Raw genomic sequence first — 19,620 nt, 5'->3', positions numbered from 1 at the left:
AGAAAGGGGGACATACACTTATTCATTATAGCCAAGGTTTTAACAATAGCCCAGTATTGCATTAATGGTGTCATAAGAATTCTTTATATCTTTTATGTCACAGTATAGGGACAACGGTACTATTACATTTCCGAGCATTAGGTTGGCCTTTTGTGTACTCAAGGCAGGTGAAGGAAGTCAAATTAGGAGAGTTGTGATTGGATGTAAGGGAACAATATATTTTTTTTATTTATCTATGAATAACTGCAGTGTGTATATTTACAATATAAATTTTGAAACCTATTGAAATATTTTCTAGAGAATTATTCGAAAAGACTTCCAAAATTTTCAAAATTTGATGCAAATGACGGTGGGCATGGATAAAATCAACAAGCTCCGTTGAAAGTTAAACATGATACTATTTTGCTTTAATTTTTAAAACAGAAAAATAAAGTTCTAACACCACTTATAACTGTTTTATCCAGGTTTTTATCATAAAACGTGGTAAATTTAAAAAAAAGTTAATATTGTCGCCTATGGCAGAATAAATAGTACCGTATTCCCTATAGTGAACGACAGCATGATAGTTATACCAGTATGATAAGCACGCTAAGCTTGATTTCAACATATCCAAATTAAAGGTACAAATTTTACTGAAATTCGAGCATTTTAAATTTGTAATTATTCAGGACCTGAATGCTTCTTTTGCAATTTTATTTGGGTACAAAAGCGTTAAACATCGCACATTTTGTATTCCGCACTTCATGATATAACTGTGTGCACGAAATAACAAAAAAAAGCATTCAATTCTTTTTTCTTTTTCGTTTGCAACAACAAAGCATAGGCAAATAAATGATATTGTTTATAAATTAACTGTTCGCAAAAGTATGAATTATTTGAAATACTAAGGGTTTTCCTATTCAATGCATAGATTACCTTAAAATAGCCGTATTCGGAACAACTTTTTGAGTCCTCAATGCTCTTCAACTTCTACCTGATTTGCTTTCTAACTATTTTGATCTGGCTGTAACTGATGAGTTTCGTGTAGACGAAACGCGCGATTGGCGTATCAAGTTATATGCCTGGTACCTTTGATAAATAATATGTCATTTTCCCCATGCTTTGTTTTGACATTGACACGGAAGAAAATGCAGTCATTTATGTTGAATTTTATTTGGAAATACAATTTTATATTATAATGTACCGCTTGTTGTCAACGAATAAAAAGTAAGAATTCTTATAAAACATGTATGTTATGTAATTCTTAAGTATTGGTTTGCTTTTGTGTATGTATTTGTTGTTTAATATACGGGTATATCATATATACCGGATCTTAACAGAAACATGATCTTTATTTATTTTTAAAGTAAAGAAATTATGAGTGTCAATGTCAGCGTAACATAGAAGACCTCAATGATTGACCGTTTTTTGATTCTGTCTTCATTTTTAAATAGTAGTTAAATTTCTTAACACAGTTTAAAATGAACAAGTAATAGTAAATATCTATTATTGACAAACCTTGAGTAATTGTTTAGTGGTATATGTAAATAGTTCATAGTCAATTCGTTTATTGAAAGAAAGCTATTCTTTTTTATCTGTCTAATTGGATATAACGACAGTCACTCTTCAAAAACAACATAAAACAGGAATATATAAAATGTATGTATGGATATCAGTATCGCTTGCTTAGTATCGTTATTCTGTTATATATTATATAATTTTGTTTGGGTAGAAATTTATATATTTCAAATTTAGATAACGGAAAAACATATAAAAGTACATGGTAATAACTGTTTGCACTTTCAGACGTCACATCAGCTCTTCAGACTATTTATGTACGCTACTTAGAAGATAATGTATTGTATTTTAAGACCCGACGGCATCATTTGATGACTTGATGGTCACAAATTAAGTTTACTGGTGACGTGTTTGCTTAAAATACAATATTGTTATCTCCATTCTAATGAATCTGACAGAAAAAATCGCCAAACATACAGTTAAAATCTGGCATAGGTCGTCTGCGCTTATGCGTAGGTCTTCATAGCATCAATTTCGAAGAAATGCCATGATAATTTGTGCAGTTATCCAATCAAAATTAAACGTTCAAAACGATGTTGCATTAGAATGTTTGATAACGTAGCACCAATTATGTTTAGACGTCGCGACAGCAGCATTTTAAAATTACTTTTCGTTAAGCTTTCTTTTGAATTTCCAAATGAAGTATTCTTATTAAGATTTTAAGAAAGAATTTAATTTCCATTAAAACTTCTATGAATAGAAATTTACTGCAATGCGGAGGTAGAAAGGTGCAGAGATTGTCCATGTTGGACATGCAAATATATTAACGAAGGGGAATTTGTGACATTTAAACATTACAAAAAACGTGTGAATGCACGAATGAACTGTACAACATGCGATCTTATATATTGCCCAACATGCCAAACGTGCAAAGAAAATTATGTAGTCAAATTGGAGAAGTCGTCCTTAAAAGGGTCAGAGTAAACAAAGAACTTATAAGGGACACGTCAGCCAGAATGGATCCAGGATAGGAAACAAGTGAAACACTGAATTTCGACGAATAAAAAAAAATTGTCGAAAAGAGTTTCCTCTGCCAACAACTGTGAACCTTCGTTTTAGAAAAACAGTTCATAAATAAATATATAAAGTTTGAAAAGACAGCTTTCAAGTCTATAATTGGGGCCTTTATCAATATTGGTACAATTTATTTATATGGTACGATTCAAAAAAGAAAACGGAATTGAAAGTAAAAAGTAAGAGCGATAGTTACCAATGAAAACCCTTACTAACTCCTGAGTTGATTTTGTTATATTCAGGAGATACGTACCGGATGTTTCACAATAATCAATGTATTGGTTACAGACTTAATTGGCAATAATATAATGATTTCATTGTTAATGAAAACTACTTTGAGATTGCTATCAGTCTGTTAAAAATAGAAATCACGAAAGAAACGCCGCGTTTGGAAAACTTCAGTTTTTGTGATTTTTTGTGGGGTTTTATTTGGTTATTTTCTTCTCGATATATGTGGAAATGGTGAGAATATTCATTACTTACTAATTAACTAACAGATACTTAAAGCTAGTTCAACTCGAATATCAACTAATAATTACATTAGATGTATGTTTCATTATAATATTTTATTCTGATTGGTTAACTGCACATCACGTGTTATTCCGTAAGCAGTTGCATTGCACAATACAACTTTTCATTCATGATAACACGTGCTCCAACAATAAAATGCACAGGTGAATTAAATAATAAAATATATAAAATTCGTGTTTTTATAATCATAGCTAAAAAATGTAATTATAAGTATTGAATGCTTCTTTTTGTAACTTTATAGGGTTGTAAAAGCGTTGACCGTGCGTACATTTTTAGAATGAAGCGTTTCCGCGCTTCATACAAAATGTACTTCGGTCAACGCTTTTACACCCCAATAAATTTACAAAAAGAAGCATTCAATTCTTAAATGAATACACCGTGTGTTCTCATTCTATTAATGAATCAATTATATCCAAAACTGTTATATGTTTAATGGCTTGTGCATCTGTCTATCACTGAATGTTGGATGATAAGTTGTAAATTTGGTCGAATTAATCTGTTAGGTTGATGTCTACTTGGACTTTTATGTCAAAATATCATGAAACAATAATGTTTGCAGAATACATATTTCAATTCAAATATCGTTAAATTTAGATTCTTTTCTTACTTCGAAAACAAATAGTAGTCTTTAGAAAGTTTATTGTGTTGAACTCGATTTCTTTGTCTATTGTTTCTACCCTCAACCCATAATTTCACAAAATTTAATTGATAAAGGGTTTCTAAAATATTTTTGTTTCTTATCCTTCATTGGGAATTTCATTTTCTATCGGAACATGTATCGTCCAGAACCTGCATGAAATATGTAACATTTAATGAATGGCTATTATTTATTTTGAATTAATTGAACCATAAAATTACTTTTTGACTTTTTTCACATTGGATTATCCGCGAAGCGGATTATGTAAAATATGAAGAGTCAAAAATTAATTTTATAAATGAACTACACAATGAAGGATAAGAAAAAAAAATTTGCCATTCATTATAATTAAATTTCTATCAAAATAGGACTCAAAGAACTTTTTATTTGATTTATATTAACCATTACAACGTACACACATGTTGGCGTATGAATACACAACGTCAGAGTAGGCGTGTCGCCATAAAAATTGACAGCATTGAAAATAAATGAAATACTTTTAACCAATCAGAAGACCAAATTTGTTTATAAGATGTTAAATACACATAAATTAATCAATCGGTAACATGTAGCTGTTATTCTGTTCATGAGTTGCCTTCTGTTCATTATAAAAATGTACTAATTTTCTTGTTTGTGAAGTAGAAATAACATCATTGTCTCTATCATGTATTTAACCTATTTCATATTCTTAATTTGTTGACCTCCAAAAACCATAATAAAATGTGTAATATTTAGTATCTGTAATCCCTTCAATCGTTCAATGTCAACAATATTCAAATGAGTTAATCAGGAAATGTTTATCTGTTTTTAGAAAGATTTAAGAAAGGAATTATAATGGGTTGTGCTGCTTCTTCTGATAGTCCTCAGCATGCATCATTTGAACAACATAAACAGCAATATTTTAGGAGTGAACTAAACACATGGAGCCAACAACAAACTCATTCCCAAATGAATACACAACAACAAACTCATTCCCAACAGAACACACAACAAGAACAACAACCTTCACTAAACAAATTACCAACACCAATCAAGGTAAATAAAAAGTGTTAAAGTATCTGCTATTTCTTTATTCATTTTAGTTGTTGTGCCTCTATGTATAAACGTTTGCTCTTTCTTTTTTTAGCTATAATTTCTTTCATATAATATTATGATAAAAAAATGGTAGTATAGTATTATAAAAAAGTTTACATCAACTTCATTGTATAAAATATGTTTCAAATAAATTGTCAGTGATTTATACCTTTATTTTTTTTGGTAATCGAATAGGCTCTATATAAGATGTGTTCGTCTCGGCGATTAGGTTTTTCAGTTGTTGAATTTTAGCTCGTTTCGCTTAGCCATTTGCTTGACAGCCTTTATGTTTTAAGAAACAGAAATGAAAGTCTGTTTTGTGTGATATCACGAATGGTGATACAATAATATATGGATTAAGATTTTCAAAATATTCAATTTTTTCTTTTTCAAAAGTTTTGGTGCGTGCAGTAAAAGTTACAATCTGTACTTGAACAGTGGGAATTGAGATACTACCGTTTTCATCTTCTATTTGGTTTTTTTATTTATAGTCTGTTGAGCTGTTACACATATTGAAATATCTCTAGATTAAGTTTCCCAGTGCAAAAATAATATCCACCCCATGCTTGTCCCTGAATAGTTTTTAAGATTTGATATTGAGTGGGTTTTTTTACGAAACAATATTGCTCAAACATTTGAAATGATATTGATGTTAAATAAATACCATAATTAGTTATTGTGAACATTATTCTTTCCAGTCTTGTTAATTTCTTGTATAGTAGTTTATTTAAAGTAGTTGAACATTATATAACTAATAGTTACAAAAGTACCAGGATTATAATTTTATACGCCAGACGCGCGTTTCGTCTACATAAGACTCATCAGTGACGCTCAGATCAAAACCGTTAAAAAGCCAACCAAATACAAAGTTGAAGAGCATTGAGGACCCAAAATTCCAAAAAGTTGTGCCAAATACGGCTAAGGTAATCTACTCCTGGGGTAAGAAAATCCTTAGTTTTTCGAAAAATTCAAAGTTTTGTAAACAGAAAATTTACAAAAAATGACCATATAATTGATATTCATGTCAACACCGAAGTGCTGACAATGGGCTGGAGATACCCTCGGGGACGAAACGGTCATCAGTGGCTTCGACCCAGTGGTGTAAGACGAAGAAAAAAAAGAAAACAAAAGGAAAACAAATAAGCAAAATCAGAATGATGAGGTTATCATGGAGTAAATTAAAACCCTGTGAGAGAGCAGATTCGGAAAATCCGAGTAGAATTACTCCTTTTTTTGGCCAGATAATGATCTCTCGAGTTAAAACGTCTGAAAATCTGATCAACAGAGTATCGTCATATTTTTTTAAAACTCTATAATCCCAAATTTCAATATTAGATAAAAAAAAAAAAAAAAACCTTCATCATTCAAGTGACATGTGAAACTTTACTTTTTGATGTTTTGATAATGATTCATAATATCTGTACTGACGCCACATTAAAGACGATATTATTCACCGACATAAACGCTATTTATTACTTTATATCTAAAACCTGTTTAAAACTTAAGGTCGAAAAGATGTGCTCTATTTCATTGTACCAATTAAATGTACATTTCTTTAAGAATAAATCAGCACCTGTGCTAATCGAGACCGCCAAACACAAAAGTGGCGGTAAAAATGCCCCAAATGGAGTTAAAAGCAGTGATGCCAATAGGAAGATTGACTTTAACAATACTGACAATAAAATGTTGCCTCGACGGCCAGACTTCACTGTAGCCAAGTATGTACCAACAGACATTGGAACACTTGAAATGTTCTTAGATTTTCGAACATCGTCTGCAGATTTTCCCTCACGTGAACCTCCTCATCCTGACGGAGATCTGTACACTGATTACGAATTCACCGTAGATGTTGCTTTTCCTAATAGATCAGATTTAGAATGGAAAAGACCAATGGTTTGTATCCATTATAAACATATTACTATCTTTGGCATAGTTATTCCAACACATACTGGCTTCTAGACAAATATATATAATAGTTCAGTGATAATGAACGCCATACTAAACTCCAAATTGTACACAAGATTAAAAATAATACAAGACTAACAAAGGCCAGAGGGCAGAGTCTCCTGACTTGGGACAGGCGCAAAAATGCGGCGGGGTTAAACATGTTTATGAGATCTCAACCCTCCCCCTATACCTCTAGCCTATGTGTATGAATTGTCCATTCGTTTGATGTGTCTGAGCTTTTGATTTTGTCATTTGATTAGGAACTTCCCATTTTTGAATTTTCCTCGGAGTTCAGTATTTTTGTGACTTCTATTTTTATACACATTCCTTGATTTATATTGTTATGGTGTATAGGACTTTAGGAATGAGTGTACATGTGATGCTAACGTTCACTAAAAGTAAAATAACAAATATGACTTCGAGGAAAATTTTTAACTGAAAGTCCCTTAGTAAATATAACAAAAAGCAGTAAACACAATACAAAAAAGAAGCTGTGGTATGATTGACACGGGGCAACTCTCTACAAGAAACAAAATGACACAGAAATTAACAGCTTTATAAAAAAGAAGATGTCGTATGATTGACACTGGGCAACTCTCTACAAGAGACAAAATGACACAAAAATTAACAGCTTTACAAAAAAGAAAATGTGGTATGATTGACACTGGGCAACTCTCTACAAGAGACAAAATGACACAGAAATTAACAGCTTTAGGTCACCGTACGGCCTACAACATTTGACATCTCCCTTAAGTTGATCGATGTTGAGTGTTCTGCGCGAACAGTGAGAAACAACCAACACAAAATAAAAAGCCACCAGTTCGGTTTTGTAAAAAAAATCATTATGAATTGCGATTAAACCAAAACATCTGAATTATAACAGAACTTGAAAGGGATATTTTTGCGATATTTCTTTTTATTTAAAAGTAAAAAAACCTGAAACATTGCTTTAACAGGAAGTCGCAAAAGACCCTGTTCTTTATTCAGATGGAGCGACTAGATTTGACATTGGACAAGGTGAAGTCGGCACTTGTTGGTTTATGGCTATGGTAGCCAACATTGCAGACAAACCAAGATTGCTACAAAGGGTAAGAAGGCATAATCATAACCGAAAGGTTTCAACAACAAAAAACTCAAAACCGAATACGTTAAAGCTAGGTTCACACTGCCGATCAGATCAACTCGATCAAGACCGATCAAGACAAATTACGTGATCTGGAGACTGGTCTGACTCAATCGACAAGAATGTTGGGGATATTCTACCTTTCTCGTCATCGATCTGACTTTCTACCCGAGAGTTTTTGACATGTCAAAAACATTCGAGTAAGGGTCGAGAAGCAAGTTGCTCGAGAAGAGATAGAGAATTCGTCGAGTAGTGGTCGACTTGATCAAGAAAGGATCGTGTGGAGATCGAGGTTGGTCGGAATACAAAATCTTTACCAATCAGTACTCGATCATTTCGACCTTTGTTCGACTAATGTCCGATCATTACCTGATTAACTCTACCAATGCCCGATCGTTTCCAGATCACTGCGACTTGTATATTTTTATTATCCCAGATCAACTCGACCAATACCCGATCCCTTTGCGACCACATTCGACCACTCATCGATCTCTACTCGGCCATACACGAGAACAAATGACTGCTACACTATTCTCTAAAAGTGTGTGCAGATCTGATTAACTCTCATAACTATGCTTCCGTAAAAATATATTGGCAACATTATTTTTAACTGTACAAAAATTCCTCCATGAACAGTACGTGTCTTTACTTTTGCAAGGAAATGTAACATTTTAAAAGAGAGACAAAAGACACCAAAGGAACATTCAAACTCAGAGGTCGAAAACAAACCGACACAGTCATAGCGAAAAACGGTAACCGACGAGAAGACAAACAGCAGTCCACATAACATAGAAAATCAAAAACTTAGAAACACGTAACTCAACAAAACCTGGGATGGTCTAAGATGTTCCGGGAGGGATGAAAATCCTGCAATTGTGGCACTGGCGGATTTTTCAAATATTAAAGTAATTGTGCAATAATATTCATTGTAAGACTGCTGATGACTAAGTTATCTTTCAGAGTTGGTTTATAAGAACATAAAGATTATAATTTACCTGTTTTATGAGCTATTTTCTGTTTTGTCTGTCCGTATTTTCCGTTTGACCAGAAATGTTTGTAGCATAAAAAAAAAAGACACGCAATCCATCTTTGGAATTTCCAAAATGGCCGCCGTTGCCATAAAAACAGTACAAATATGAAAAATTTCAAAATGCTTTCAACTTACTGAAAATTAACACAATGATGTATTGTGAGGTATATAAATTATGTTAATCCACTTTTTAATTTTTCAAAATGGCTGCCACCTAGTGAAAATCGGCGGACCAGGGTGACATTCGCTATTGCTCGCAATGGCAATCCTATTCTTAACGTGTTTTTGCTTGTCACAATTTAAAACATTGTCTAAAATTGGTCAAAATTTCAATATATTTCAAATGTATGATTTTACTCGGACCTTCTACTGAATATAACCAAATAAACGGAGAAGGTGTCCATGGGACACTAATAATGTCCCAGCTAGCATATAACATTATAAAGGGTCATGTTGGGAGGTACGTGCGTACGGACGGACGAAGGGTAACACTAAATGACCACTCCGAAGCGGCGGAGAATAAAAAATTCGGACGTTTTTATACTAAAAATGTGAATACTCGACCCATATACGATCAGGTCGATCTGGTCTGCTCGATATGAGGCTGAGATCGTGATAGAGTCATTAAGAAGTCGGAATGGTCGAGTTAAGGTCCTTTACAGTCGGATGGCGGTCGGGTACAAATAGTGGAAAGATGTGTGAACAAAACAAACAAACTCATTTAGTAACAATCTCAAAAATAGTGGTACAGCAGTCATTATTGTGTTATATTCTTAATCACTATAAAACACAAATATTTTGACTGTATACGGTTTTAGTTGCTCTTTGTGCACTTTTTGCGTTTTATGTACAGCAATTGGTATTTTTGCAACATTTATATCTCAAGCAAACACCTGACTTATATGAGCCCCGAATATAACCCCTGACAGCCAGCGAATCGAAACTGATAATATTTATTCAGGGTAAATATACATATTCTTAGTCAATTTAGTTGATTTTAGTTAGAATCTCAAGAAATCTAAACGGTGAGAGACCAAATGTGTCATTTCTCTTTGAATCCGTACACAAATAATCACACAGTCAGATTAAAAACTCTTAGTGAAGTCCATCTAAGCTAGCCAAGGGTTACGATCCACTCCCGGTCTCTTCACCCTTGGCAGATTGAGCTAACATTTGTGATATCAATGTTACGCCATCTATCGGAAAATAAAAGACACGCCCATTCCAAATACATTATTCTTGACCAATGGTAGCACTTGAACTCTTCAATTTGGAGGTAAAAACACGGTAGCGTCTAGATTCTACACACTTGGTAAAGCCGGAAACGAACATATGTGTCAACATTCATGCATTTGTGCATGAAACATACACAGGGAATTCTATTAGTTGATTAAAAACATTCAAGTTATCACTAAATATAGTCGTATGTTTAGTGATGTAAAGACTTGTTGCACAATAAACACGTGGCAATTGTTTACAAACACTTCCTTCATCTACACGTGATCATGGTATAGGCGCTTTTTGATTGGATGCAGCGATTTTCTATTGCAACCAATAAAAATCCTTACCTTGTGTCTTCGAAATTTTATCTCAATCCGCCAAGGGTGAAGAGAGCGGGAGTGGATCGTTACCCTAGGCTAGTGAAGATGTGTGTAGTCTGAATGTTGATTAAAACGGTAACAATTTCAAATAAACATTTAGCAAATACATGGCATCTATGAGTAAATATGTCTAGGAAATGAAAACGATAAGGATCAATCATGATGGATTCCAAACAACTTTTGAGGTTATAATTTTAGTTTTTTTTCATAAAATGAACGTAATAGAATGTGTATGCTTATATTTTCTTCAAATTACGTTGATTAGCAGGAAAATTATACACCATTAAAGAATGGTATCAAACCATATGCTATGATGTTTACACTCATAACGAACCTGAATCGTTATCGTCTACACCAATAAAGAATCACCAGGGTTTTTGTAACAATCTCAAGGTATTTTTACAACAAGAGGGTATCCATAAAATCATTTTCTCATTTTAAATTACAGGTAATACCGAGTGATGCTTACAAAATAGGGTCGGATGATTATGATGGGATATTTCACTGTCGGTTCTGGAGATTTGGTGTTTGGAATGATACATACATAGATGACTTCCTACCAATTGTACATGAAACAAATATAGCTGGGGCTCACTCTGCAACAGATCCTAATGAGATGTGGGTGGCTCTTCTAGAAAAGGCTTTTGCAAAGTAAGTTTAAGGATTTTTCTGAACTCTCGTCAAAAATAAATCCCAAAGGAACGATTATCATAATTATTTTAATATTATATTATTTGTAACCAATGAGAATTGACACGCACAACTCCTGGAACTCATGGATTTGATCGATGTAGTATATCGGATAAATTGTGAAATTGATTTGGAAACTTATGATCCCCTTGCATAAGTCTGACTCATAATGCGATTTGACTTTTTAATGGTGTTTTTTTACTATTATTTTAATTCTTCAAGTAACTTTCTATTCATGTATATTCAATAGCAATTGACACTATATATTCTGAAGTATTGTATCGATACCGTCTGTTCCCCTTTTGTCTTTTGGAGTGTATATTGTTATCGGAGGTACCAGGTTTATAATTTAATTCGACAGACGCGCGTTTCGTCTACATATGACTCATCAGTGACGATCAGATCAAAAATGTTAAAAGCCAAACAAGTAGAATGTTGAAGAGCAATGAGGACCCACAATTCAAAAAATTGTGCCAAATACGGCTAAGGTAATATTTGCCTGGGATAAGAAAGTCCTTAGTATTTCGAATAATATATACTATTGTACTGTTGTCTCTTTGACACATTCCCCATTTCCATTCTCTATTTTATCTTGTACTAGTTTGGCTTTATAACTTTTTTTTACTTATAATCCTGGAACCTTTGATAACTATCATTAACCTTTCCAACCTTTCCTTTTATTTATATTTCCTCCAGGTGTGTCAAACAGGTATATCTACACAACAGGTACTGTTTGGTGTAAAAATCTTTGTATGTTTGTCTTCTCAATTCAATCTGATTGAGTACACAGACATTATCATTTAAATACAAGAATTGGTAATATTTTGTGCGCTTTATCAAACATATTTCCGTTAGTTTTCTGTGTAAAAAGCTTTTTGTGAATTACTATAGTATTGTACATATCAACAGATTATATGGATCGTACGTTGAAATAACAGAGGGATTAACAGCTGATTCCTACTTGAACTTAACAGGAGGAGTTGCCGAGAGGATCGACTTCACGGAGAAAAAGATGTCTCCAAAACGATTGTTCCAAAGGTTATACAATGCTTTCCAATGCCCTACTACTATGGTTGGATGTAATTGTCCGGTATGGAAATTAAACATAGAATATCTCAGACAATTAGTCTAAAAGGACATGACCGTGATGTGTTAATTATAAATTAAAGATTTGCGTTTTTTTTTAATTCATAATTTTTTATTACATCAAAGAAAGATCTTAATCAATTTCAAAAGCTTTAACCTGTAAATAATGTGAGATAAGAGTATACTTCCAATGATAAAAAAAACTCTATGACACACACACAAATTAATATATAGGGTAAGATTTTTCCTGGGGAGATTGTTGAAAATGATATTGATTAGGTTGTCTTACTTTGTAATGTGAACACGTGCGGACGTGGTCTCCAGCTGTTAACAGGCGCCTTTCATGATACATTGATGTGTTATATGTATATATTTAGCCATGGTGGCCATGTTGATTGACAGGGAGGGTCATCGGACACATTTTCAAAACCAGATAGCCCATTAATGATTGTTGACAAGTTTGTTAATTTGTCCCAGCGGTTTCAAAAGAGCGGATTGTTGTAAAAGCTAAAGGACGACGACGACGGACGACCATGACTGACGAAGGACGCCAAGTGATGATGAGGAAAGTTCACTTAGCTCATTGGGTAAGGTGAGCGAAAAACGTTGACGAGAAAAACAATCAATCAACGACACATTTACTTTGTGTAAGTTCAGTTGATATTTTATCAAATATGATCATCTATCGTGCTATAATAAGAGATTTAGCTAGCTATAATACCAGAGTCAATTCAACATTTTCAACTAAAAAAAACTCATGCATCAAATCAAGAATATGACAGTTTTTATCCATTCGTTATTAGGTCTTTCCACCTTTCCGTGTGGAAAGACCTATTGATTTTGTTCTGATTATTTTTTTTTTTTTTTTTTCTTTTTTTTTTCTTCCGCCTAATTTTTTTCTTGCGGTGTAAAAATGTTTCAAAAGATGTCGCTTAGTTTTTTTGTATATGAGATCATACAGTCTATACGCTTTTGAAACTCACCCTGTTTAACCTAACACTTTTCTTTGTAAGAGTTATCTCACCAAACACTGTTTTTCTTGTTATCAGATCTCCTCCGCAACCGTAAAAGAAAGCGACAAATTTATTTTTTCAAATTGCTCGTTATATCCTGAGGATGTTACGTTTTATTTTGACCGAAGCTTTACGAAGACCCCATATGAGAGTAATTTCCCCTTTTGTATTGAAATAAGTGAAATAAATTTGTAACTGGAAAACCATAAGTGATAAAGGCCTAGGGTCTTTTGATTTGAGGCATTTGGTCAAAAAGTATGAAAATAAGGTCAAGGTCAAAGGTCAAGGTCATGTTCAAATTTTTGATTTTGGCTTGTTATCGCTTCTTTTCAGAAATCATATAAGATATCGACAAAATACTTTCACAGAATTGTTAGTCGCGACATGTAGTTACACATAAATTTGAGTCGAAAGGATACGTAAACATTTGATGCGAGTTTTCCCCCCTTTTATATCTAATATCAGTCGTATGGTAATATAACTCATTAACAATATAAAGTAAAGACCTAAAGTCTTTTGATTTAAGGTCCTTGGTTTATGACCTTGAAATTGAGCTCAAGGTCATATGTTAATTTAACGTTCTAGATTTTGACCTTTGCTTTTACCTCATATGTATTCATGTTAAAGCTATTAGCTTTTTTGCATTAGGTTGCAAGCACTATGACGTTGAAAAAGTTCACCGGAAGTGACATTTTGTAAACCGGAAGTAGCTAATTTTTGTAATAAATTATTGTCAAAGTATATAAAACCATATATTTTTGGAATCAGCTTCAAGTAAACTATAAGACAGTACCGGAAGTAACATATTTTGAACCGGAAGTAGACAATTATCTCCCTTATTTATATCTTTTTGTATAGAAACCATATATTTTTGGAATAAGCGTTCAATAAGCTGTCATTTGACGCTAAAATTGACATTTAAAACCAAATTTTAATATTTTCATATAAAAAAAGGTCTTAACTGGTGGAAAGACCATCAATGGTTCTCTGAACAATTGGTTTTTAATATTGATCTTACATCTCTTCTGAAAAAAAAATCCACCTCCTTGTTATCACTTAAACACTGAAACTACAAGTCCAATCGATCCCAAAATTTACAGTCAGCAGGGCATACATGTACTAAAGGTTCATAAAACAACGTGGTGCCGATATCTCTCAAGACTTTTCCTAGAGAAAAAAAATTGCAATGCCGTATAAATTGCTTGCTAGGTCCGTAAATCTCAGTGAAATGCTACAATAAAATGTCCGCTCCTAGATTAAAATACTAGTCTGTGTTACAAACTGGTGCTGAAAAATGTACATTTTAAGAAAATAATCGTTAAATGTGTATTAAAGTTCCACCGGTTCAATTAAATCCAAAACATGCACTGCTGGTGAACTGTGATCAAAATGTCAATTTCCTACAATGACAAAAGAAATTACATTGTGTACATTCCATCTCTATAGATGTTGTCTGTTTAACGTCCCCACCTAAAAAGAAATAAAAAGACTAAGTTTTCGTTATTATATACCCGCGTCACGTGATATCTCCTCAATCTGGCGCGCGCGCTGGACCTAAAATAAAAGAAAAACTTTCCAAACTAAACATGAAACTTCTCCGGTAACACAATACTATAGACCCCTTACAGAAACAAACAAACAAACAAACAAACAAACAAACAAACAAACAAACAAACAAACAAAACAAACACCCCCCCCCCCCCATCAATCTATGTTTCAAAGGGGGAAAGACCGTTTACAATTGCTTTTTAAAAGCAATTGATTTATATTAATGTTTTTGAGCTTTTTATTTTGCCAATGTATTTAAAAGTTTTACTCGGGGTTCGGTATTTTTCTGATTCTATGATTTTTGTAGGATAAAAACGATGGTAAACGTGGATTGGTAGGAGGTCATGCTTATTCCATAAACGGAGCTTTTATTGTAAGTTTATTTTCATTTACAGACAAAACGAAGAACCTGTTTTTTTTTATAAGACTGCTATACTAAATAGCACAATCTTAACTATTTACTTAAAATGCAGCGAAAGATACCAGAGAACATTCAAACTCATGAGTCGGAAATGACGCAATGGCTTGAAAAAAGAAGACAGACAGACAAACAATGGTAAAATAAACATAACATAGAAAACTAAAGAATAAGAACACGAACACCACCAAAAACTGGGTGTGTTCTAAAATACTAAGTGTACAGCATTTTAAGAAAATGGTTTTAAAATATTAAAAAACTTGAAATATTTATAAGTAAACCTGAATCGTGGATACTTTACATTGGTACAGAAACACTTAATTTACAAGCAGAATTAATTAGCTGATATAATATTTCCAAATTTTGTTTGATTTTTATATACAAGTGAAAAATGCTTTATATTCATTTTTTTCAGACGTCTCTGGTATTTTCAAGATTTAACACCAAAACGATCAATAAAAATATAAAACAATAATAATAATAAAAATTTCTAAATGATAACTTTTTTAATTTGTAGGTAGGTGAAGCCAAGTTATTAAGATTAAGAAATCCCTGGGGCAACGGTGAATGGAACGGCCCATGGAGTGATAGGTATTTAATTTCCTTTCTGGTGACGAACACAAAACATTTATTATAAAGGGCTGTTCAAACGGGATAGTCTCTAGATTCCCTCCGATTGATTATACAAAATACTTGTTCATGTTATTAAGGGACGCACCTCATTCGCTCGTTTTGCCCCATATATTCGTACATATTGAAGTCATAATATCATTCGGGAATCTGGGGAATTCTAGCTCATGTGTCTGTCTAGATGAGGGGTCTCTAGATGTTTATATCAATATATGATTGACATCAATTTCATATATAAGTTAAAACAATGTACATAATTACTCTACTCCCTTTGATTACCTATTACTTTATTTTCAATTAATATTGAATTAATCTTTATGATTTAATGTATTACACGGATTTTTACTGGTAACGAATCCATATTCATAGCATTATATGTTGCTGTTTAGAGGCCTGATAAAGAGGGAATACCGAAAATGTTATTCAAATGAACGAAATTTAAATATCGTTAGAACTTAATATAATAAGAAATCGCTAAAGAACAGAACGCAAATTTAAACATGTATTTATTTATTCATTTAACCTTATGTACAGTCTTTTTGTTAACAACTATGTAGTTGTGCACAGTCTTTTCTGTGCGCCTTCAGAGTATTTAAAGTTTAATTTAAAGTGTAAAACCTTATTTTGCTGTTTAGTCCTAGCTCAAACTAAAATGACTTTGCTAATAAAAAACATAACATGTGAAGTAAAAGGAATTTTGACTCAGAACAAAATAGTTTTACAGCCAAACCAGTACAAAGTACTGGGAACTCAAATTTCCAAGTCAAGAATAAGACAGGTTTTTTTCATTCGTTTGATGTTTATGAGCTTTTAATTTTGCAATTTGATAAAGGACTTTCCAATTTTAATTTTCATTTGAGTTCGGTATATTTTACTATTTTATACCTTATTTTCTGTAAGTTAAACTAACTCATTATTTAAGAATTTAAATTACCTAAGCGTATAATATTTTTTATTTTAGATTTAGGTTTATTTCATTGACATCACACATATTCTTCAGATTTGACAGTTTTGTTCTTTTCTTTTCCACAAATTTATGTTGTTAATGGTTTGAACATTCGATGTTAGGTGTTGCAAATCTTTCATTGATTTGTTTTGGTCACTAAAAAACCTTTACAACGCGTAAAGAAGGAGCTATAATTCTATGTAAAATTTGTGCTACCGATCTTTGAACCGTGAAGTCATTGTTAGATACTTTTGAAGTAGTATAATCCAACAGACAGTTAGATTGGTTTTCTGTCGGACTAATCTATTCTTAAAGTAGAACAATGACTTCACGGTTCAACTAGCAAGCAAGCTAACCAAAGATATCACCTTTGGCTACACATTCAATGGAATCCGCTGTAAATGTTAAAAAGTTTGATTTTTTTATGGTGTTGATGCCTTTATCTCTATTGATTTGGTGGTGTAGTGTGGTACTATGTATAAAATTCTATTGAACTTTGCAAAATACACTACAATCTAAAGAATAAAAGAATAAATATCATTGGCAAATATTTAACTAAATGAATATATTTTAATTTTGTTAGGAGTCCTAAATGGAAAACTGCCCCATTAGACTGTGTCCCACACCCTTCAAAAGACGACGGAGAATTTTATATGGATATCAATGATTTTCTGCGATACTTTGATGATTGTACCATTTGTAATCTAACACCAGATTTTGACAGAGATGGATTTCCTGACATGCTAAGTAAGAAAACGCAAGTATAACTTCTCTTGTACAACAACTAACTAGTCGGCTCAAAATAAATGACCCTAACACATGGCCGAATATGCAAATTAAAAAATAAACAATGTATAATCATAAAATACATGACCTGAATACTATTACGGTGAATATGTAAATTCAAATAATTAACAATATGAAATTATAAAATACATTTTTATATTGATTTAAAAGTGATAACTTTATAAGGATACCACACCAATTAACGAAAACACACTTTATTACACTAAATATGGGACTTGATAACACTAGGGTTCTCAACGCATATAAATCAAAGGAAATTGAAATCAATATGACATAGGACGTTTGAAACTAGTCAAGATTTTGATTACATACATATCCATTTTTAATTCAAATACTTTATAAAGTATGATAAAAAAAAAAATGGGTGTAGACGCTACTCGAATCATATAGCTTGGTGATTTTTTTTTTTGTTTTTCGTTCCTTGAAATTCTTGTCTGTCAACAGGCTTTATAATAGTTATCAAAAGTACCAGGATTATAATTCTATACGCCAGACGCGCGTTTCGTGACGCTCAGATCAAAATAGTTAAAAAAGCCAAATAAATACAAAGTTGAAGAGCATTGAGGACCCAAAATTCCAAAAAGTTGTGCCAAATACGGCTAAGGTAATCTACTCCTGAGGTAAGAAAATCCTTAGTTTTTCGAAAAATTCAAAGTTTTGTAAACAGAAAATTTATAAAAATGACCATATAATTGATATTCATGTCAACACCGAAGTGCTTACTACTGAGCTGGTGATACCCTCGGGGACGAAACGTCCACCAGCAGTGGCATCGACCCAGTGGTGTAAATAGTTATCAAAAGTACCAGGATTATAATTCTATACGCCAGACGCGCGTTTCGTCTACATAAGACTCATCAGTGACGCTCAGATCAAAATAGTTAAAAAAGCCAAATAAATACAAAGTTGAAGAGCATTGATACATCGCTCAATTTGTGTATTGTCATATATTAAGTAATGTTTGGTCGATAGTTACAGCCATACTGTACACCTATGTAAGGTTAAAAGTAGTGTAATGTTTATTGGTTGTTAAGGTAACAAACAAGAAGAATCTTGTTTTATATATTCATATTTCATGTAGAAGGAAGCGTTGTGTAGATTTAGATGTTTGGCGGGAGAGTCAATGGTTGGGTCCATTTGTATGGGGGTGTTTGAGAGGTACTCTTGTGTTCGGTATCGGGAACATTTAGAGAACACCCCTATTCATTAAATAGTGAATTCGCCCTAGAGTATATAAGTGGGTGAGGAATACAATTCGGGTTCTGTCGATGTTCTTACAGAAGAAGACTGGCTTACAATAGTGAGTACGCTACATAGCTGTAAGATTGATAGGAGGACAACTTGTACTGGGAACAACTTGTACTGGGTACAAGTTGGTCTAACATTGAAAGTTGGTAGAGAAGACTGTCTCACTCGGAGAACAGACTGCAATAGTCCACATTAGTTGTTAGTGACACACTGTCCCACCGGAGGTCAAGTTGTTCCAGCCCACACTGTATGTTAGTTACAGACTGTCCTACTAGGAGGACAAGTTGTTCCAGTCCGCACTGTCTGGTAGTAACGTACTGTACCCGCCGCACTGTCGTATAGGACAGATTGTTCTATTAGAACAGGCTGTGTTATACTAGTAATTATATTTGTGTATATATAATTGATTTTATTGTTCATTGTTACTTTGTATCGGCAAGGAGCTACTGTATATATTTTGGTTCATTGTGAATAATATAGATAGTTATAGTTTTCGGTATTGACGTATTGTTTGTGGACAACTTGGATCCAAGTATTTACTGGAACGTTCGTTTAAGATATAAACGCCTGGTTACACGTTACAGTAGTTTTTTAAAAAGTTTTTAGTAAATTGAATATCAGTGGCAATAAAACATTCATGTATTTGTGGATTAGACAAAAGGTATATAGCATTGTTGTCCTTTTATTATTTCGTATATTGACGTTAGGGATTCTTATATA

General features: G+C 32.9%; 1 protein-coding gene across 1 annotated transcript in view; it reads left to right on the top strand.

Annotated features, from left to right (window-relative positions):
* Window positions 1-1,371: 1,371 nt before the first annotated feature.
* LOC139513835 (calpain-9-like) overlaps window positions 1,372-19,620 on the top strand; it is a 24,884-nt gene continuing 6,635 nt past the window's right edge. The window contains exons 1-9 of the mRNA XM_071302678.1: window positions 1,372-1,638; window positions 4,551-4,774; window positions 6,374-6,706; window positions 7,717-7,848; window positions 10,963-11,165; window positions 12,114-12,294; window positions 15,159-15,224; window positions 15,787-15,860; window positions 17,429-17,592. Coding sequence (XP_071158779.1) covers window positions 4,574-4,774; window positions 6,374-6,706; window positions 7,717-7,848; window positions 10,963-11,165; window positions 12,114-12,294; window positions 15,159-15,224; window positions 15,787-15,860; window positions 17,429-17,592 — 1,354 coding nt within the window. The 5' untranslated portion in view covers window positions 1,372-1,638; window positions 4,551-4,573. The remainder of the gene's footprint in view (window positions 1,639-4,550; window positions 4,775-6,373; window positions 6,707-7,716; window positions 7,849-10,962; window positions 11,166-12,113; window positions 12,295-15,158; window positions 15,225-15,786; window positions 15,861-17,428; window positions 17,593-19,620) is intronic.

The sequence above is a fragment of the Mytilus edulis genome, chromosome 2, assembly GCF_963676685.1.
Source record: "Mytilus edulis chromosome 2, xbMytEdul2.2, whole genome shotgun sequence".
Taxonomy (NCBI): Eukaryota; Metazoa; Mollusca; class Bivalvia; order Mytilida; family Mytilidae; genus Mytilus; species Mytilus edulis.
The sequence above is the reverse complement of the archived record's forward strand: the minus strand, read 5'-3'. Positions and strand labels throughout refer to the sequence as shown.